The sequence below is a fragment of the Pristiophorus japonicus genome, chromosome 18, assembly GCF_044704955.1.
Source record: "Pristiophorus japonicus isolate sPriJap1 chromosome 18, sPriJap1.hap1, whole genome shotgun sequence".
NCBI lineage: Eukaryota > Metazoa > Chordata > Chondrichthyes > Pristiophoridae > Pristiophorus > Pristiophorus japonicus.
In genome coordinates, this window is record NC_091994.1 from 112,005,509 (window position 1) to 112,028,447 (window position 22,939).

A 22,939-nucleotide genomic window follows, 5' to 3' on the forward strand; every position below is an offset into this window, starting at 1 on the left:
ACAAATGTTTGACTTGCAGCTGGTTTTAGCACTAACGCTACTTCCTCCTGATGCATACCATCTTCCCTACCAGACACTAAAAGCATCATAGTGAAACTCACTTTTAGCAAAAAGAAATTCAGAAAGCTTAAGGTTAGCAGTGAAGCAGATGCCAATATGAGGACAGAATACAACATGAAATAAAACTTAAAGCCAAAAGAGACTAGAACAAATGGATATACAACCTGTGTAAAAAAAAAAAAAAGCGAAGCTGACGCCAAAAGAAAAGGAACACAAGGGCTGTATCTTACATGGAGTAGCTTTCACGACCCTGCATACAGAGGTCCACGGAATAAGAAGCCAAGGAAGATCAAGGAAGCACTGGATGGATAATTTCAAGAGTGACTTGTCACAGAAAGTGATACAGATGACTGAAGCGGCCAGGATAGTTGAAAACCAACAACAATAGAGAATTCATTCAGCCCTACCGTCACTGCTGAACTAACGGACGGGAATTTAGTAGCTGTACTTCAATAAAACTTTTGAACTTCAATCAAATTAGAAATAACATCTTTCAAGTATTTACTGAAGAATTTAATTACAAGTTGAAAGTTGTATCTAATTGAAATAAATTCAGAACATTATATGCTATTACAATCTTATACACACAGTGTGTGGTCATGAAGATGTTTGGAGCACTGACTACACTCGACCAGCTCCATTGGGCGGGCCACATTGGTCGCATGCCTGACACAAGACTCCCAAAGCAAGCGCTGTACTCTGAATTCCTACACGGTAAGCGAGCCTCAGGTGGGCAGAGGAAACATTTCAAGGACACCCTCAAAGCCTCCTTGATAAAAATGCAACATCCCCACCGACACCTGGGAGTCCCTGGTCAAAGACCGCCCTAAGTGGAGGAAGAGCCTCCGGGAGGGCGCTGAGCACCTCAAGTCTCGTCGCTGAGAGCATGCAGAAAACAAGTGCAGGCAGCAGAAGGAGCATCCGGCAAACCAGTCCCACCCTCCCTTTCCTTCAATGACTATCCCAACTGTGACAGAGACGGTAATTCCCGTATTGGACTGTACAGTCACCTAAGAACTCACTTTTAGAGTGGAAGCAAGTTTTCCTTGATTTCGAGGGACTGCTTATGATAATGGACATCTTTACTAACAATTCATTTTGTACAATGTTCATTATAGAAAGGTATATGGCTGTTAGGCTGTCATAGAACCATTTTAATTAGCAAAAGGCATGCTTCACAATGCATTGGAATGACTTTAACCCTGCCCGCCAAAGAGAAACCTGGTGGGCAGGCAGTCACCATCGTCCAGGGGAACTTGCCCGCTGATGATCCGCTGTCTCCCGCAGGCTTCAGGTTTAAATTGCTCTTCTGAGCAGGCAAGAGGGCATCCACTGGAAACCGGTGGGGTCCTGCTTTAAAAATGTAAATGATGTCATCGGGGCCCCACTAATATTTTAACCATAGGCCTGAGATGGAAGTGGTTGTGATTTTCCTGTCAGATCGACCTAAAGGGAAGTGTAACTGAGGCCCAAAGAGTTACGTTTTTTAAACTTTCTTCGTGGGGCCAGATGGAAAGAAGTGCTCCTTTGGGCGCCACAAGGAAATTTTAGGCCTTCCCTGCCCCGGGCTTCTCTTCCCTCTCCCTCCTTCCCCACCCCTGAATGCGAGGCACTTCCGAACCCCTTCCCTTCGACTTCACTCACTGCTAAGAACCATTCCCTCGGTCCCCAGCCTCCTGACATTGCACCCTGCATGCTAGCCCTACTGGTTTCAGGCAAGAACCTGTCCAGAGGCATGTAGATGAGCCATACGCTGCTGAGGTCAGGACGGTTTACCACCCACCTCGGCCCCCTGCCGTCTGATTCCTGCCCTAAGTTGAAATTGGAGCTGATGCTAAATGATTTGAAAAATGTTGCATTCACCCCCAGCTTTGCTGACCAGTAAAATAGATACCAGAAATTTCTAAAATATTTCTCATAATTAATGATGATGGAGTTTTTCAGCAAAATGTTTCTGTTTTTGCTTTGCAAAGGTCAGCAATGAGCAGGTAAATATCAATCTATAGATTCTGTTAAATACCTGCTGCAAAGCAGAAACATTTTTTTCCAGTGTTGTCATCGTGTGGCTGAAAGAGCAGTTATTATACTCTGTTCCTTTCATGAACTTTTTTTAATGATGGGGTAATTTCATTTTTTGTTGAATGTGTCTTGTAGATTTCTATTTTTTTAGGTGCTGTTATTAAATGAGGAATATGATGTTTGGTATGAAATTCCAAGATTTTGACCTAGCAATAATGAAGGAATGTCAATATATGTACAGTTCTAGACAATATGTAACTTGGAGGGAAACTTCGAATTGATGGTCTTGCGTTTCTTGAGGTCAAGAGAGAGGTCACAGGGTTGGAAAGTGCTGTCGTAGCAAGCTTAGTTGCTGCAGTGCAGATGGGAGCATAATTCAAGTCTTGGTGCGCTTGAGGTTTACAGGTTGTTGCAGGGGAAAGAAATATTTCTCATGAAGGAGGAAACAAGGCTTTTTGAATGAATTCCATTGGGGATCAACAGAAATAATGCCTTGGAATTTGCTGGAGCAGGGCTCCTTGTGGCATGCCCTGTTAGATTTTCTCCTCACCCTTCAGCTTGGAAAATGTTTTTGCTGCAATTTGCTTAAAAATACAAACTGATAACGGTGCAGTGAGGCCAACGGGGCACCTGGGGCCTTGGTGAACGACAGAACCAACAGTCTATCTCCTTAACCAATGAGATTTAAGGATCGATAAAGAAACAGGAATGACATAGAAGGAAAAAGGATGAATTATTCAAATTAGATACAGAAAGTGGAATAAAGAGAGGGAAAGATAGATTGGATTAAGAGAGAGAGAGAGAAAAAGAGACAGGAAGGTAAAGTAAGAAAAAAAATTCTAAAAACCTCCAAGAACAATTTACTACTTACAGGAATGAGACTCCAGTTTCAATTGTTCCCTGTTTGGGCCGGAGAGGTTGAGCGACATTGCAGGAACATAAGTTTCATCATTAAAGGGGTCCTTATGTTGTGACGTCTGCACAGAGGGGCATTAAACGGACTGCACTTAAACAGAGTGTTTTATTAGGGAATTTGGAAAGAGTGGGAATTCAGAGAAGAGGGGGAAGGAGTTGCAGCCTTTCGCCTACACAACTTGTAGTGCTTTGTGTTACAGGTAGATATTTAATTTCATTACCCATAATTTAATCTAGATCCATTAACTAGTCAAGAAAATAAACTGTAAACCACGTTATTTAAATACACATTTAATTAAATAAAACAAGGTCATCATCATAGGCAGTCCCTCGGAATCGAGGAAGACTTGCTTTCACTCTTAGAATGAGTCCTTTGGTGACTGAACAGTCCAGTATGAGAGCCACAGTCCCTGCCACAGGTGGGACAGACAGTTGTTGAGGGTAAGGGTGGGTGGGACAGGTTTTCCACACATTCTTTCCGCTGCCTGCGCTTGTCTTCTGCATGCAATCGGCGATGAGATTCGAGGTGCTCAGCGCCCTCCTCGATGCATTTCCTCCACTTGAGACGGTCTTTGGCCAGGGACTCCCAGGTATTGGTGGGGATATTGCACTTTATCAGGGAGGCTTTGAGGGTGTCCTTGTAACGTTTCCTCTGCCCACCTTTGGCTCGTTTGCCATGAAGGAGTTCCGAGTAGAGCGCTTGCTTTGGGAGTCTCGTGTCTGGCATGCGGACAATGTGGCCTGCCCAGCGGAGCTGATCGAGTGTGGTCAGTGCTGATCAGCCACCAAAGGACTCACTTTAGGAGTGGAAGCAAGTCTTCCTCGATTCCAAGGGACTGCCTATGATGATGGTCAGTGCTTCAATGCTGAGGATGTTGGCCTGGACGAGGACACTGACGTTGGTGTGTCTGTCCTCCCAGGGGATTGGCAGAATCTTGCGGAGGCATCGTTGGTGGTATTTCTCCAGCGACTTGAGGTGTCTACTGTACATGGTGCATGTCTCTGAGCCATACAGGAAGGCAGGTATTACTACAGCCCTGTAGACCATGAGCTTGGTGGTAGATTTGAGGGCCTGGTCTTCGAACACACTTTTTCTCAGGCGGCCAAAGGCTGCGCTGGAGCACAGGAGGCGGTTTTGAATCTCATCATTGTCTGCTTTTGTTGATAAAAGGCTCCCGAGGTGTGGGAAATGGTTCATTTGTCCAGGGCCATAAGGCAGCTCAAGAACAACAAGGCTACGGGAGCGGATGGAATCCTTGCTGAGGCACTAAAGTATGGCGGAGAGGCGCTGTTGGCGCGGATGCATGACCTCATCTCTCTCATCTAGAGGGAGGAGAGCATGCCGGGAGATCTGAGATGCAGTGATCATGACCATCTTTAAAAAAGGGGACAAGTCCGACTGCAGCAACTACAGAGGAATCTCCCTGCTATCAGCCACTGGGAAAGTTATCATAGAAACATAGAAATTAGGTGCAGGAGCAGGCATTTGGCCCTTCGAGCCTGCACCGCCATTCAATGAGATCATGGCTGATCATTCAACCTCAGTACTCTATTCCTGCTTTCTCTCCATACCCCTTGATCCCTTTGGCCGTAAGGGCCATATCTAGCTCCCTTTTGAATATATCTAACGAACTGGCCTCAACAACTTTCTGCGATAGAGAATTCCACAGGTTAACCACTCTCTGAGTGAAGAAGTTTCTCCTCATCTTGGTCCTAAATAGCTTACCCCTGATTCTTAGACTGTGACCCCTGGTTCTGGAACTCCCCAGCAATGGGAATATTCTTCCTGCCTCTAACCTGTCCAATCCCGTCAGAATTGTATATGTTTTTATGAGATCCCCTCTCGTTCTTCTAAACTCCAGTGGATACAAGCCCAGTTGATACAGTCTCTCCTCATATGTCAGTCCTGCCATCCCGGGAATCAGTCTGGTGAACCTTCGCTGTAGTCCCTCAATAGCAAGAACGTCCTTCCTCAGATTAGGAGACCAAAACTGTACACAATATTCTAAGTGTGTCCTCACTAAGGCTCTGTGCAACTGCAGTAAGATCTCCCTGCTCCTATACTTAAATCCTCTAGCTATGACGACCAACATGCCATTTGCCTCCTTTACCACCTGCTGTACCTGCATGCCAACCTTCAATGACTGATGTACCATGACACCCAGGTCTCATTGCACCTCCCTTTTCCTAATCTGTCACCATTCAGATAATCTGTCTTCCTGTTTTTGTCACCAAAGTGGATAACCTCACATTTATCCACATTATACTGCATCTGCCATGCATTTGCCCACTCACCTAACCTTTCCAAGTCACCCTGCAGCCTCTTAGCATCCTCCTCACAGCTCACACCGCCACCCAGCTTAGTGTCATCTGCAAACTTGGTGATATTACATGCAATTCCTTCATATAAATCATTGATGTATATTGTAAATAGCTGGGGTCCCAGCACTGAACCCTGCAGCATCCCGCTGGTCACTGCCTGCCATTCTGAAAAGGACCCGTTTATTCCGACTCTGCTTCCTGTCTGCCAACCAGTTTTCAATCCACGTCAGCACACTACCCCCAATACCATGTGCTTTAATTTTGCACACTAATCTTTTGTGTGGGACCTTGTCAAAAGCCTTTTGAAAGTCCAAATATACCACATCCACTGGTTCTCCCTTGTCCACTCTACTAGTTACATCCTCACAAAATTCTAGAAGATTTGTCAAGCATGATTTCCCTTTCATAAATCCATGCTGACTTGGACCGATCCTGCCACTGCTTTTCAAATGCGCTGCTATTTATCTTTAAGAATTGATTCCAACATTTTCCCCACTACTGAAGTCAGGCTAACCAGTCTATAATTCCCCGTTTTCTCTCTCCTTTTTTAAAAAAAAAAAGTGGTATTACCTTAGCTACTCTCTAGTCCATAGGAACTGATCCAGAGTCAATAGAATGTTGGAAAATGATGACCAAATCATCCACTATTTCGAGGGCCACTTCCTTAAATACTCTGGGATGTAGCCTATCAGGCCCTGGGGATTTATTGGCCTTCAATCCCATCAATTTCCCTAACACAATTTCCTGACTAATAAGGATTTCCTTCAGTTCCTACTTTTCACTAGACCTTTGAACCCCTAGTATTTCCGGAAGGTTATTTGTGTATTCCTTAGTGAAGACAAATCCAAAGTATTTGTTCAATTGGTCTGCCATTTCTTTGTTCCCCATTATAAATTCACCTGATTCTGACTGCAAGGGACCTACGTTGGTCTTCACATATCTATAGAAGCTTTTGCAGTCACTTTTTTAATGTTCTCTGCAAGCTTCCTCTCATACTCTATGTTCCCCCTCCTAATTAGACCCTTTGTCGTTGTCCTGCTGAATTCTAAATTTCTCCCCGTCCTCAGGTTTGCTGCTTTTTTATGCCAATTTATATGCCTCTTCCTTGGATTTAACAGAGTCCCTAATTTCCCTTGTTAGCCACGGTTGAGCTACCTTCCCCGTTTTATTTTTACTCCAGACAGGGATGTATAATTGTTGAAGTTCATCAATGTGATCTATAAATGTCTGCCATTGCCTATCCACTGTCAACCCTTTAAGTATCATTTGCCATTCTATCCTAGCCCATTCACATCTCATACCATTGAAGTTACCGTTCTTAAGTTCAGGACCCTAGTCTCTGAATGAACACTGTCACTCTCCATCTTAATAAAGAATTCTACCATATTATGGTCACTCTTTCCTAGGGGGCCTCGCACAACAAGATTGCTAATTAGTCCTCTCTCATTACACAATACCCAGTTTAGGATGGCCAGCTCTCTAGTTGGTTCCTCGACATATTGGTCTGGAAAGCCATCCCTAATACATTCCAGGAAATCCTCCTCTACCACATTGCTACCAGCTTGGTTAGCCCAATCTATATGTAGATTAAAGTCGCCCATGATAACTGCTGTACCTTTATTGCACGCATCCCTAATTTCTTGTTTGATGCCATCCCCAACCTCACTATTACTGTTTGGTGGTCTGTACACAACTCCCACTAGCGTTTTCTACCCTTTGGTATTCCGCAGCCCTACCCATACAGATTCCACCTCATCCAAGCTAATGTCCTTTCTTACTATTGCGTTAATTTCCTCTTTAACCAGTAACGCTATCCCACCTCCTTTTCCTTATCGCTAGAGTCCTCATCCACCATCTTCTCCCTGTGGCGGAGGAGCTCCTCCCGGAGTCACAGTGCAGATTTCATCCCCCATGGGGCACAACAGACATGATCTTTGCAGCGCGATAGCTGCAGGAAAAATGCGGGGAGCAGCACCAGTTCTTATACATGGCCTTCTTCGACCTTACAAAGGCCTTTGACACTGTCACCAGCCTGTCCTCGCCACATAGCACTGTCCCCCCCCCCCCCAGTCATTAAGGTCATATAGATGGTGTGCTGCAACTGCAGCATGTGGGAGTTTGTGGAGAGCATTGTGATCCCGGACAGCCACGTTTGCAGTGAGTGCCTGCATCCTGAGGAACTACAGCACTGAGTTGATGAGCTTGGAGTCTGAGGTGCAGACATTGCGGGGCATTGGGGAGGGGGAGAGTTACCTGGACACTTTGAACCAGGAGGCAGTCATACCCCTTAGGTGGTACAGGTCTGGTTAATGGGCAGGGACAGGGGTGTGTGACTGCATCTCAGACAGGTAAGGGGACCCAGGTGCAGAGTACTGGAGGAGCCTCGGCAATTGTCTTTATCCAAGTGAGGTTCTTGCTGCCTCTGTGGATAAGGGAAAAACCTGCAGGATGGATGAACAAGCTGACCATGGTGTAGGAGGCCATTCAAGTGGGGAGAGTGAAAGGGAATGTAGTTGTGGTAGGGAGCAGTATAGTCAGAGGGATAGATACTGTTCTCTACAGCCACGACCAGGAGTTCCGAATGTTGTGCTACCTGCATGGTGCCAAGGTTAAAGACATCTCGCCGCGGCTGGAGAAGAACGTGGACTGGGAAGGGGAGGATCTGGTTGCCATGGTCCACGTAGGAACCAACGACCTAGGTAGAACTAGGAATGAGGTTCTGCTGAGAGAGTTTGAGGAGTTGGGGTCCAAATTAAAAATCAGATCCTCAACGGTAATAATCTCTGGATTGTTACCTGAGTTACACGCCAATTGGCATAGGGGCAAGCAGATTAGATGATTAAATGCATGGCTCACAGAGTGATGTGGGAGGCAGGAGTTTTGCTTTGTGGGGCACTGGCATCGGTACTGGGGAAAGAAAGCTGTTCCATTGGGACAGACTCCACTTAAATTGGCGGTGGGGGGGGGAGGGGGGAACACGGTTGCAAAGTGACCAAAGTTGGGAACTAAATATTCCAGGATACATAACTTTTAGAAGGAGTAGGCAAAACGGAAAAGGAGCAAATTTAAAGCTAATATCAGTAAAAATTAACACATGTATATAAATCCTGCAGATTCCTTCCAGAAATGTATTAATATTCTTCTTATATTATCAGGTACTCGAAAAGGAGACATCAACAAGGTAAGAGTGCATTATACTTCATCACCATTGCATTACCAGTGAATATAGCATTATACCCATGGTTCAAATAATTCAAGTTAACAGACAATAATACCCCACAAGATCCTGTTCTGTTATTAAAAATTTTTTCCTTCTTATTAAATGAAAGGACTAGATTTAGTCAACAGACAAAAGCTCCCTGGTGGTGAGTTTTACATCCTTTCAATTACTAAGATCAGGTTATTTCCCTTAAAATTTTATGTGCAAATTAAACCCCCACCCCCAGATCCATCTTGTGTCTGAAAAGTCAGGTGACAGCCTATACTTCATTGACAAAAGAGACGAAGAGAAAGCTCTGCTCCATAATAAAGGGAAATTGAAGCCTTTGCAGATCAACCTAATTCTACAGGGTAGGGGGAGGTAGAAAGCCTAGGCCTATAATAAAAACAGGAAATGCTGGAAATCTCAGCGGGTCAGGCAGCATCTGCAGAGAGAAACCGAGTTAACGTTTCAGTCGATGACCCTTCGTCAGAACTGACAATTCGAAATGTAACAGATTTTTAAAGAAGTATTGGGTCCCTGAAAGGGGGAGAGGACGTGGAAAGAACAAAAGGGAAGGTCTGTGATAGGGTGGAAGGAAGAAGATATTTGAGAGAAAGGGGATGATGGGCCGAATTAAAATGGTAATAAGTTAGGAAACAAAAGATGAATCTAGATAGGGTGTGAATGGCAGAATAATTACCAGCTGCCATGGGAAACAGACAGAAACAAGATAAAAAATAAAAACGGTGGGTAGTTTTTGTTTTTTTTTAAAAAAAGGGGAGGAAAGGGAACACAATGTGGGCAGAGGTTATGGTCTAAAATTGTTGAACTCGATGTCAAATCCGGGAGGCTGTAAAGTGCCTAAACGAACGAGGAAGTGCTGTTCCTCGAGCTTGTGTTGAGCTTCATTGGAACAATGAAGAGGCTGAACTCCAGAACATAGTCGACGTATTTACTGAGGTGTACGAAAGCGTGGAACTTAGGCTAAACATCAGTAAGACAAAGGTCCTCCACCAGCCTGTCCTCGCCGCACAGCATTGCCTTCCAGTCATCAAGATCCACGGCGCGACCCTGGACACCGTGGCCCACTTCCCATACCTCGGGAGTTTCTTATCAACAAGAGCAGGCATTGACAATGAGATCCAACACCGCTTCCAGTACCAGTGTAGTCTTCGGCCGCCTGAGAAAAAGAGTGTTTGAAGGCCAGGCCCTCAAAACTGTCACCAAGCTTATGGTCCACAGGGATGTAGTAATACCCGCCCTCCTGTATGGCTCAGAAACATGGATCATGTACAGTAGACACCTCAAGTCACTTTAGAAATACCACCAACGATGTCTCCGCAAATCCTACAAATCCCCTGGGAGGACAGACTCACCAACGTTGGCGTCCTCGACCAGGCCAACATCCCTAGCATTGAAGCACTGACCACACTTGATCAGCTCCGCAGGCCACATAGTTCGCATGCCAGACACGAGACTCCCAAAGCAAGTGCACTACTTGGAACTCCTTCACGGCAAACGAGCCAAAGGTGGGCAGCGGAAACATTACAAGGGCACCCTCAAAGCCTCCCTGGTAAAGTGCAACATCCCCACTGACACTTGGGAGTCTCTGGCCAAGGACTGCCCTAAGTGGAGGAAGTGCATCCGGGAGGACGCTGACCACCGGGTCTCATCGCCGAGAGCATTTAGCAATCAAGCGCAGGCAGCGGAAAGAGCAGCGGCAAACCAGTCCCACCCACCCCTTCCCTCAATGACTCTCTGTCCCAACCGTGACAGACTGTGGTTCTTGTATTGGACTGTACAGCCACCTAAGAACTCATGTTAAGAGTGGAAGCAAGTCTTCCTCGATTCCGAGGGACTGCCTATGATGATGATGATGATGATGACTAGGGACACACTCAGGTCATATCTAGCTTCATCATTAAAATATAAGCATCTAGAAATGTCCATAGCCAATGGCTATATTCACTGGTAAAGTCACTTTAAAGTATCACACATGCTAAGTACAAACCACAAATATCTGTCTCAAGTAACCACTACCTGTTAAATTAGCCATGCGGGTTCACTCGCATATGTATATATAGTAAGGAAAACCTACCAGTCGTGAACTAGTAGCCACACAAATCAAATTGCTTAACTTTTTTTCTTCAAAACAATCGCTCAAACATTTATTTTTTATTTTTCAGTGCTCATGTTTTCTCAGCAAACCAATTTTTATGCCTAAAATTATTCAATTTATATAAAGTCTACTGTTAATTCAAAGTTGATTTAGGGCTTAAAAAATTCAAAGAAACACTAATTTGAATAAAGTTACTTTGAATTAACAAGAATAGTCTGTGCACTTAGAAAATACAACTTATAACCAAACACAAAAGTGCATTAATCAGAAAAAATATTTATATAATAGTCCAGATCCTGTTGAAAATCTGTGCAGTAAGTTTTGCTGTCCATCTTTGTTCTTTTAATTGTAATCCTGAACTTGTGCCTCCTTTTAACTGGCTGCACAGAGCTACCATAGCAAAGTAAAACAAGTTTTTTTTAAAATCGACGCAGTGCTGTCTGCCAAGTGATACTGTTTTAAAAAAGCTTTTTCCAGTTGCAGGAATGCATTTTCATTACTTATCAAGATAATTGTTACCTTATACCCTCAATTTATAAAACTTTTTAATTGTATGTAAATATTGCCGATAATAAAGGTACAGCAGTTATCATGGGCGACTTTAATCTGCATATAGATTGGGCTAACCAAACTGGTAGCAATATGTTGGAGGAGGATTTCCTGGAGTGTAGAAACATAGAAACATAGAAAATAGGTGCAGGAGTAGGCCATTTGGCCCTTCGAACCTGCACTACCATTCAATAAGATCATGGCTGATCATTCACTTCAGTTCCCCTTTCCTGCTTTCTCTCCATACCCCTTGATCTCTTTAGCTGTAAGGGCCATATCTAACTCCCTCTTGAATATATCCAATGAACTGGCATCAACAACTCTCTGCGGTAGGGAATTCCACAGGTTAACAATTCTGAGTGAAGAAGTTTATCCTCATCTCAGTCCTAAATGGCTTACCCCTTATCCTTAGACTATGTTCCCTGGGTCTGGACTTCCCCAACATCGGGAACATTTTTCCTGCATCTAACCTGTCCAGTCCCGTCAGAATTTTTGTATGAGATCCCCCCTCATCTTTCTAAAGTCCAGTGAAAACAGGCCCAGTCGATCCAGTCTCTCCTCATATGCCATCTCGGGAATCAGTCTGGTGAACCTTCGCTGCACTCCCTCAATAGCAAGAAGGTCCTTCCTCAGATTAGGAGACCAAAACTGAACACACTATTCCAGGTGAGGCCTCACTAAGGCCCTGTACAAATGCACTAAGACCTCCATGCTCCTATACTCAAATCCCCTAGCAATGAAGGCCAACATACCATTTGCCACCTTCACCGCCTGCTGTACCTGCATGCCAACTTTCAATGACTGATGTACCATGACACCCAGGTCTCATTGCACCTCCCCTTTTCCTAATCTACCGCCATTCAGATAATCTGCCTTTGTGTTTTTGCCACCAGAGTGGATAACCTCACATTTATCCACATTATACAGCATCTGCCATGCGTTTACCCACTCACCTAACCTGTCCAAGTCACCCTGCAGCCTCTTAGCGTCCTCCTCACAGCTCACACCGCCACCCAGCTTAGTGTCATCTGCAAACTTGGAGTTATTACACTCAATTCCTTCATCTAAATCATTGATGTATATTGTAAATAGCTGAGATCCCAGCACTGAGCCCTGCGGCACCCCATTAGTCACTGCCTGCCATTCTGAAAAGCACACGTTTATCCTGACTCTCTGCTTCCTGTCTGCCAACCAGTTCTCTATCCACGTCAGTACATTACGCCAATACCATGTGCTTTAATTTTCCACACCAATCCCTTATGTGGGACCTTGTCAAAAGCCTTTTGAAAGTCCAAAAGGGATGATTTTCTAGACCAATATGTCAAGGAACCAACTAGAGGGCTGGCCATCCTAGACTGGGTGATGTGTAATAAGAAAGAACTAATTAGCAATCTTGTGCGAGGCCCCTTGGGGAAGAGTGACCATAATATGGTAGAATTTTTCATTAAGATGGAGAGTGACACACACAATTCAGAGACAAGGATCCTGAACTTAAAGAAAGGTAACTTCGATGGTATGAGACGTGAATTGGCTAGAATAGACTGGTGAATGATACTTAAAAGGTTGACAGTGGATAGGCAATGGCAAACATTTAAAGATCACATGGATGAACTTCAACAAGTGTACATCCCTGTCTGGAGTCAAAATAAAATGGGGGAAGGTGGCTCAACCACGGCTAACAAGGGAAATTAGGGATAGTGTTAAATCCAAGGAAGAGGCATATAAATTGGCCAGAAAAAGCAGCAAACCTGAGGACTGGGAGAAATTTAGAATTCTGCAAAGGAGGACAAAGGGTTGAATTAAGAGGGGGAAAATACAGTATGGGAGTAAGCTTGCCGGGAACATAAAAACTGACTGCAAAAGCTTCTATAGATATGCGAAGAGAAAAAGATTAGTAAAAACAAACGTAGGTCCCGTGCAGTCAGAATCAGGTGAATTTATAATGGGGAACAAAGAAATGGCAGACCAATTGAACAAATACTTTGGTTCTGTCTTCACGAAGGAAGACACAAATAACTTTACGGAAATACGAGGGGTCAGAGGGTCTAGTAAGGAGGAGGAACTGAGGGAAATCCTTATTAGTTGGGAAATTGTGTTGGGGAAATTGATGGGATTGAAGGCCGATAAATCCCCAGGGCCTGATGGACTGCATCCCAGAGTACTTAAGGAGGTGGCCTTGGAAATAGTGGATGCATTGGTGGTCATTTTCCAACAGTCTATTGACTCTGGATCAGTCCCTATGGACTGGAGGGTAGCTAATGTAACACCACTTTTTAAAAAAGGAGGGAGAGATAAAACATGGAATTATAGACCGGTCAGCCTGACATCAGTAGTGGGTAAAATGATGGAATCAATTATTAAGGATGTCATAGCAGCGCATTTGGAAAGAGGTGACATGATAGGTCCAAGTCAGCATGGATTTGTGAAAGGGAAATCATGCTTGACAAATCTTCTGGAATTTTTTGAGGATGTTTCCAGTAGAGTGGACAAGGGAGAACCAGTTGATGTGGTATATTTGGACTTTCAGAAGGCTTTCGACAAGGTCCCACACAAGTGCAAAGTTAAAGCACATGGGATTGGGGGTAGTGTGCTGACATGGATTGAGAACTGGTTGTCAGACAGGAAGCAAAGAGTAGGAGTAAATGGGTACTTTTCAGAATGGCAGGCAGTGACTAGTGGGGTACCGCAAGGTTCTGTGCTGGGGCCCCAGCTGTTTACACTGTACATTAATGATTTAGACGAGGGGATTAAATGTAGTATCTCCAAATTTGCGGATGACACTAAGTTGGGTGGCAGAGTGAGCTGCGAGGAGGATGCTATGAGGTTGCAGAGCGACAAGTGAGTGGGCAAATGCATGGCAGATGAAGTATAATGTGGATAAATGTGAGGTTATCCACTTTGGTGGTAAAAACAGAGAGACAGACTATTATCTGAATGGTGACAGATTAGGAAAAGGGGAGGTGCAACGAGACCTGAGTGTCATGGTTCATCAGTTATTGAAGGTTGGCATGCAGGTACAGCAGGCGGTTAAGAAGGCAAATGGCATGTTGGCCTTCATAGCGAGGGGATTTGAGTACAGGGGCAGAGAGGTGTTGCTACAGTTGTACAGGGCCTTGGTGAGGCCACACCTGGAGTATTGTGTACAGTTTTGGTCTCCTAACCTGAGGAAGGACATTCTTGCTATTGAGGGAGTGCAGCGAAGGTTCACCAGACTGATTCCCGGGATGGCGGGACTGACCTATCAAGAAAGACTGGATCAACTGGGCTTGTATTCACTGGAGTTCAGAAGAATGAGAGGGGACCTCATAGAAACGTTTAAAATTCTGATGGGTTTAGACAGGTTAGATGCAGGAAGAATGTTCCCAATGTTGGGGAAATCCAGAACCAGGGGTCACAGTCTAAGGATAAGGGGGTAAGCCATTTAGGACCGAGATAAGGAGAAACTTCTTCACCCAGAGAGTGGTGAACCTGTGGAGTTCTCTACCACAGAACGTTGTTGAGGCCAATTCACTAAATATATTCAAAAAGGAGTTAGATGAAGTCCTTACTACTAGGGGGTCAAGGGATATGGCGAGAAAGCAGGAATGGGGTACTGAAGTTGCATGTTCAGCCATGAACTCATTTGAATGGCGGTGCAGGCTAAAAGGGCCGAATGGCCTACTCCTGCACCTATTTTCTATGTTTCTATGGTTCTAGAATTTTTTGAGGATGTAACTAGTAGAGTGGACAAGGGAGAACCAGTGGATGTTGGTGTATTTGGACTTTCAAAAGGCTTTTGACAAGGTCCCACACAAGAGATTGGCATGCAACATTAACGCATGTGATATTGGGGGTAATGTATTGACGTGGATAGAGAACTGGTTGGCAGACAGGAAGTAGAGTGTTGGGATCAACGGGTCCTTTTCAGAATGGCAGGCAGTGACTAGTGGGGTGCCACAGGGTTCAGTGCTGGGACCCCAGCTGTTTACAATATACATCAATGATTTAGATGAAGGAATTGAGTGTAATATCTCCAAGTTTGCAGATGACACTAAGCTGGATGGCGGTGTGAGCTGTGAGGAGGATGCTAAGAGGCTGTAGGGTGACTTGGACAGTAGGCAAATGCATGGCAGATGCAGTATAATGTGGATAAATGTGAGTTTATTCCACTTTGATGGCAAAAACATGAAGGCAGTATATTATCTGAAAGGTGGCTGATTAGGAAAAGGGGAGGTGCAACGAGACCTGGGTGTCATGATACATTAGTCATTGAAAGTTGGCATGCAGGTACAGCGGGCGGTGAAGAAGGCAAATGGCATGTTGGCCTTCATAGCGAGAGAATTTGAGTGTATGGTCAGGGAGGTCTTACTGCAGTTGTACAGGACCTTGATGAGGCCCCACCTTGAGTATTGTGTACAGTTTTGGTCTCCTAATCTGAGGAAGGACATTCTTGCTATTGAGGGAGTGCAGCGAAGGTTCACCAGACTGATTCCCGGGATGGCAGGACTGACCAATGAAGAAAGACTGGATCGACTAGGCTTATATTCATTGGAGTTTAGAAGAATGAGAGGGGATCTCATCGAAACATATAAAATTCTGACGGGATTGGACAGGTTAGATGCAGAAAGAATGTTCCCGATGTTGGGGAAGTTCAGAACCAGGGGTCACAGTCTAAGGGTAAGGGGTAAGCCATTTAGGACCGAGATGAGGAGAAACTTCTTCACTCAAGAGAATTGTGAACCTGTGGAATTCTCTACCACAGAAAGTTGTTGAGGCCAGTTCGTTAGATATATTCAAAAGGGAGTTAGATGTGGGCCTTACGGCTAAAGGGTTCAAGGGGTATGGAGAGAAAGCAGGAATGGGGTACTAAAGTTACAAAAATGATCAACCATGACCATATTGAATGGTGGTGCAGGCTCGAAGTGTCAAATGGACTACTCCTGCACCTATTTGCTATGTTTCTATGACAAGGTGGATGCACAGAGGATACTTCCACTCATAGGGGTAACTAAAACTCGGGGGCATAGTCTCAGAATAAGGGGCCGCCCATTTAAAACTGAGATGAGGAGGAATTTCTTCCCAGAGGGTTGTAAATCTGTGGAATTCTCTGCCCCAGAGAGCTGTGGAGGCTGGGTGATTGAATATATTTAAGGTGGCGATAGACCGATTTTTGAGCGATAAGGGAGTGGGCAGGGAAGTGGAGCTGAGTCCATGATCAGATCAGCCATGATCTTATTGAATGGCGGATCAGGGATCGAGGGGCCAAATGGCCTACTCCTGCTCCTAGTTCTTATGTTCTTATTGTAGAATCTTCTATGAGGCTTTTCTTCCAAGCACTTAATATTTCAGTACTGTAATATTTGAAAACAAAGTATTTTATTTAAGGATTATTTGAACTAAGTGTGCACTTTCATATTTATAAGTTCTAAGTAAAACATAAATCCTGTTATAAAAATCAGCTGTGCCGAATGCTGCGACTGGGTGTGTTGTTCTGACTGACGGCCAGCTTTGGGGGTAGAGAATTCCACAGTTCAGGATATCCCATTCTATTGAAAGAGGCCAGAATGGAGTTGCACAGTTGGCTAGGAGGGGAAAATAGGACACGAAGTAAAATATAACCATGAAAGTGCATGACAGTTCTCTTATTTCAATATAGATTTGTTTCATCATCTTGTTGGTTTTTCAACTACAAGCTGTGACCTGTTGTGGCCTGGGAGAGTATATGCATGAAGGAGAGTGCTGCTCATTCTGTCTATCAGGTAAGTAATGGATTCTATTTTGAATGATTGTCACCACCACACAAACATGTAATCATTTTCTTTAACTTTCAAAAGTGCTAATATTGCGCTTTTCTTCACAAAAAATGCACCATGAATGTTCTTTTATTAGTTCCAGTTGCCTTCTCGTGTGAGATGTGTGACTCCCTTCTCCATTAGTATTATTTAAGGTCTAAGCCTGTCTATGTCCTTTTGCAGATTTTTTTGTGTCCTCACACATTGCTTTTCCTCCCATCTTTGTATCGTCAGCAAACTTGGCTACATTACACTCAGTCCCTTCTTCCAAGTCGTTAATATAGATTGTAAATAGTTGGGGTCCCAGCATTGATCCCTGCGGCACCCCACTAGTTACTGGTTGCCAACCAGAGAATGAACCATTTATCCCGACTCTGTTTTCGGTTGGTTAGCCAATCCTCTATCCATGCTAATATATTACCCTCAACCCAGGTTGATTGATGGAACTCAAAGGAAACTAAAGTGAGGTATCTGAAAAGATGAAGACCAGTGCAAAATCAAGTGTCTGATTCAGCAATGCACATTTTGCTTTACACCAATTGAAATAGCTAAATTTGGGGATAACATTTTGGTACCTGTAAAGGTCCATAATGTTATCAAAGTAATATTACAAAAACATGAGCGAGTAGATTCTACAACAAAAGCTGCAGAGATTGAACAGGCTGAAAATGAAAAAATGAAAGTAAAGGTGGATCAAATCCTGAAACATATTAATTGTATTATCAATTACATTTGAAACATGTGTGAAATAGGTTTCACTCCCTCCTAATGCCTAGCTTGCACTACAAATCAGCACAGTAGAGATATAAGGCCAGTCCAACAATATGCATGAAAAAATAGAAAGTCAATTGCTTTTTGGGCAGCATCCAATGTCACCACGTGGCTCACAAACATAGCAATATGCAAGTATCTGGGTGGAGAAAAAAATAGCAAATATGTGTCTATCAGTTTTATTGAGACTTACAAGCACTCAGCTGTAGTTAATTCTGGACACCCTATACCATCCTTGTCACTGAGTTTAAAGTCCGTAATACATCGTTCTAGTACTTTTCAGAAACATTTAGTCCACATGCACACAAAATGCTAGATTAGAGCAGAATCTATCCACCCTAGGTCATTATGAATGGTGGGAAGTTGTGTACAACGTGGGATAACACCCCTGGGCTAGGATCATTTGAATGTTCTTTGTGAACATGCAGGCTGTTTAAGTGGTTATTATCATGAATGTGTTTTGTGTCATGGGTACGCCTGAGACACAGCAAGCAACTGATGGAATACGTAGCACTAGCTAGGCATTACCTTTCCACCTAGCTTTATGTTGTCAGCAAACTTGGATACATTCATTCAGTCTCCTCATCTCAGTCATTGATATAGATTGGAAATAGCTGAGGCCCGAGCACTGATCCTTTCCACACCCCACTAGTTACAGTATGCCATTTAATCCTACTCTCTGTTTTCTGGCCGTTAACCAGTCATCAATCGATGCCAATATATTACCCCATTAGCCCTCATTTTGTGTAATAACCTTTGCGTGGCACCTTACAGAGTACTTTCTAAAATTCCAAATGCACCATATCCACTGGTTCCTGCTTTATCTACCCTGTAGTTACAACCTCAAAAAATTATTAGATTTGTCAAACGTGATTTCCCTTTCATAAGTCCCTGTTGACTCTGCCCAATCACATTATAATTTTCTAAGTGCACCGAACAGAATATTTTCTTCAAAAGGGGGCATGTCCGGCCACTGACGCCTGATTTGAAAGTTTCCACAGTGAAAACGTACTCCAAACTAAAGTAGAATGGAGCAAGTGAAGATTTTTGTAGAACTGAAAAAACCTGTTCTACACATTAAAAAATCAGGCACAGGTTACAAATTAGGCGTCCAGAACGAGGTGAGGGGGGGGGGGAAGGGAACTCATTAAATTCTACAATCAATCCTTATTTATACTTATACAAATATTATACAAATAAATCCAACATGAATAAACATTTATAAGCAAAGAAAAGATTAAATAAACCATCTTCCTACCTGTGTGAAAGTGCTTCAGCCAGGAAGAATGGTGCAGCAAGCCTCACAAAACGAGGGAGCCGACCGAACGCGGGCCGGGAGAGGAGGGAGCCGACCGAACGCGGGGGGGGGGGAGCCGACCGAACGCGGGGAGGGGGGGGAATGGAGCTGTTCCAGACGGCTGGCGGGAAAGAGAGAAGGCTGCAGGAAGCCTCAGAAATTAAGGAGCCATTTCCCGACGGCAAAAGGGGGAGGTCGTCGGGAAACGGCTGCCTCAACTTTCTGAGGCTTCCTGCACCCTTCTCACTGCTACAAGAAGCCTCTGTGCTGATGGCAATGTACTTTTATTAAAAAATGTTAAAAAACTAAACGGCTACAAAGAACTACAAAAATGGCCGAGTGGCAATGTTTTTTTCACACTGAGCATGTGCGAACGCTCCAACGCGCACGTGCAGCGTTGCCGGCAGGAAAAAAACTAATTTAAATAGTACCCGCCCCCTCCCACTTACAAAATCGGCGCGTGTGTAGGCTCCGCCCCCCTGGCCGTCGCGCCAAGCAGACAAGGAGCTGCAAAGCGCTCCAGAATCGCTCGTTTTTTTTCCGGCGCCGTTTTAGGCACGAAAAACAACGGGCGCCCAGCTCGGAGGGGCGCCCATTTTTTATCATGTGGAAACTTGGGCCCCACGTCCCTATTAATGGATTCTAGAATTTTCCTTACTATTGATGTCAGGCTAACTGGTCTATAGTTCCTTGTTCTCTCTCTTTCTCCTTTCTTGAATAGTAAGGTTATCTTCCAATCGACGGGGACCGTTCTAGAATCTAGAGAATTCTGGAAGATCAAAACCAATGCATCCGCTATCTCTGTAGCCACCTCTTTTAAAACCCTAGGATGTAGGCCGTCGAGTCCAGGAAATTTGTCGGCTTTTAGTGCCATTAATTTCTCCAGTACTATTTCTTTACTAATACTAATTTCTTTAAGTTCCTTATTCTCACTAGACCCTTGGTTCCCCATTATTTCCAGAATGTTTTTTGTGTCTTCCATGAAGACAGATACAGGGTGAAACTCCCTTATCCAGAACCCTCGGGGCCTGGCCTGTTCTGGATAAGGGATTTTTCCGGACGAGGGGTGATCACGTTAAATTGGATGGTACAAGTACTGAGCAAGGGGATATTGGGACTGGGAGTGCAGCAGGGAGATCATGGGTGGTGCGGGTGCGGTGGATCGCGGGGTCAGGTCTGTGATTGCGGGAGTCAGCAGCGAGGAAGGACTTCAATTTGTTCATGTCGGAGTTCTGCGCATGAACCACCTGGTGGCCGGGAATGGTTCTGGACGAGGGGTGGTTCCGGATAAGAGAATTCTGGATAAGGGAGGTTCAACCTGTACAAAGTATTTAATGTCTCTGCCATTCGCTTCTTCCCCATTATAATTTCTCCTGGCTCTGCCTGTAAGAGACCCACGTTTACTTTTGCTATTCTCTTCCTTATTACATACCTATAGAAGCTTTTAACAACCTGTTTCTATGTCTCTTGTCATGACTGATTGGCATGTCCGGTGTGGTACTGAAGTGGAATGGCCTGGCAAATTTTCTTCTCTGATCTTCTATACTATCTAGAGGGGGAGAGGTTAAAATTGAAAATTCAGATTCTGTTAGTACTTTTAGGAATATAGGAACAGGAGTAGGCCATTTAGCCTGTCTAGTCTGTTTCGCCATTCCATTGGATCATGGCTGATCTACTACCTAACTCCATATACCTGCCTTTGCCCCATATCCCTTAATACCTTTGGCTAACAAAAATCAATCAATCTCAGATTTAAAATTAGCAATTGATCTAATATCAATTGCCGTTTGCAGAAGCGAGTTCCAAACGTCTTCCACCCCTTGTGTGTAGAAGTGTTTCCTAATTTCACTCCTGAAAGCTCTGGCTCCAATTTTTAGTTTATGCCCTCTCTTCTGAGGAAATAGTTTCTCTCTATCTATCCTATCTGTTCCCCTTGAAAACTTTATCAAATCACCCCTTAACCTTTTGAATTCCATGGAATACAAACCCTAATTTGTGTAATCTCTCCTCGTAATTTAGCCCCTGGAGTCCAGGTATCATTGAGGTAAACCTACCCTTCCTCCAAAGTCAGTATATTCTTCCTAAGGTGTGGTGCCCAGAACTGCTCATAGTACTCTAGGTGTGGTCTAACCAGGGCTTTGTGTAGCTGCAACATAACTTCTACCCCCTTGTACTCTAGTGCTCTAGATGTAAAGGTCAGCATTTTCTTAGCCTTTTTGATTATTTTCTGTACCTGTTCATGACATTTTAATGATCTATGTACCTGAATCCTCCCCAAGTCTCTTTGGAACTCCACTGTTTTTAGCTTTTCACCATTAAGAAACTATCTTGCTCCATTCTTTTTAGATCCAAAGTGGATGATTTCACATTTGCTTAAATTGAAATCCATTTAATCTATTGCTATCTCTTTGTAATTTTATGCTTTAATTTACATTGTCTACAATGCCACCTATCTTTGTCATCGGCAAATTTGGTTATGTGCCTTCTAGTAGAAGGAATAACATGAAGGTTTCTGATATAGCTTGCTGATGGGTTACCTTTAGTCCTAAAACATAAGATAGCAGAGACACCGAATGTCATAACAAACCTACAGTTGGCATCTACCCTCTGACTTCCTCACTTCTAACACCCTCTGCTGAATGTCTCCCCAGGAATAGGCTACCTGTTAGCATTATCGGAGAGAGAAATGTTTTTGCTGATCTCAAGTAAGTTTTGTTTTGATGAACACTGGGGATAGTTAGAAAGAACTTCTACCTAATCCTGGAAACTGAACTGCAGAGTAGTAAAAGGAAATACATTTATTTTTAACTTGAAAAAATCTAAGGACTGGAAATTCATCACCATTCCGCCCATTTGCCGCCCGAAAACAGTTTAGTCCTGAAATGCCGCCCAAACTAGGGGCTCAATTTTCCCGGGTCAGTTGCGCTGTTTTTTCTGGCGTAATTATTTAATTGAAAGTTTCCCCCTGGAATCTGCGCTGGGGTCACTGCTTTAGTTGCGATTTTTCTACGTTATGTATGCGCTATTTTTTGCAGTTTGCCCCAAATATTTTTATCCTAGGTCGGCGTGTCTGGCCACTCCCGAAAAATCTTCTGGTGAGTTTGTTGATTTCTGAGTTCTTTTCTCTCAATCTGGTTCAGTGAAATTACTGAGTCGAATACCGATTGTGCTTTCAACAAAGCAGTCTTTATTCACCGGCCGGCGAGACTTATCAGACAGAAGGTATACTCTCTCAATAGAGCGTACACACTTCCTACGGATAAGCGAAGTTACATCGTAAAGCGACGACAGTTATACATTTTTGAAAATAGATAACAAGATACAATTAGATTGACATTCTAATTCAGCTTATCCCTTTTGATTCTTCCTTTCCTTTGTCCACTCATTAGCCACTCTATATGGGCTGTTTTTACGAAAGCTCAGGCATTGCCTCTAAATGTTACAATTTTACTGGCGTGACTACTAACTGAAACCTTGCAATTCTGCTAATATCCATTTCATGTTACAATTTATATTGGCAGGATTAGTAACTTAAAACCTTGAGAAAGCCTGTTAATTGTGCTGATGTTGTATTATTTGCAATCTGACATTCTCTTAGTTATTTTTCCATGGCTTATACATTTTCATATATCCAGTTCACTTTACTGTCTTTAATTCCATATATCCCGTTCACATATCCACATTCCCTCCTTTTATCATTCTATGATAACATTTAGGATCATTCTAGGAGTATTGCATTCATCCGTTCACACTCTATTTCCTGAATCATATTGTTGTTATTGTCGAGTAGTTCTTTAGTTCGTTGGATCATAACCCGGGAGCCCTTGACCACAAGAGGGTTTGTTAACCTTGCCATCATTACTTTACAGCAGAGGTTAAGGCAACCAACAATCAGACATGGTTTCATCTTACGG

At 43.7% G+C, this 22,939-nt stretch overlaps 1 protein-coding gene across 6 annotated transcripts in view; it reads left to right on the top strand.

Moving 5' to 3' along the window:
* Nucleotides 1-22,939, top strand: part of LOC139228971 (tumor necrosis factor receptor superfamily member 14-like) — an 81,943-nt gene that overhangs the window by 12,879 nt on the left and 46,125 nt on the right. For all 6 annotated transcript variants that reach the window (XM_070860584.1, XM_070860586.1, XM_070860587.1 and 3 more), the window contains exons 5-6: nucleotides 8,472-8,497; nucleotides 16,822-16,924. In XM_070860584.1, coding sequence (XP_070716685.1) covers nucleotides 8,472-8,497; nucleotides 16,822-16,924 — 129 coding nt within the window. The remainder of the gene's footprint in view (nucleotides 1-8,471; nucleotides 8,498-16,821; nucleotides 16,925-22,939) is intronic.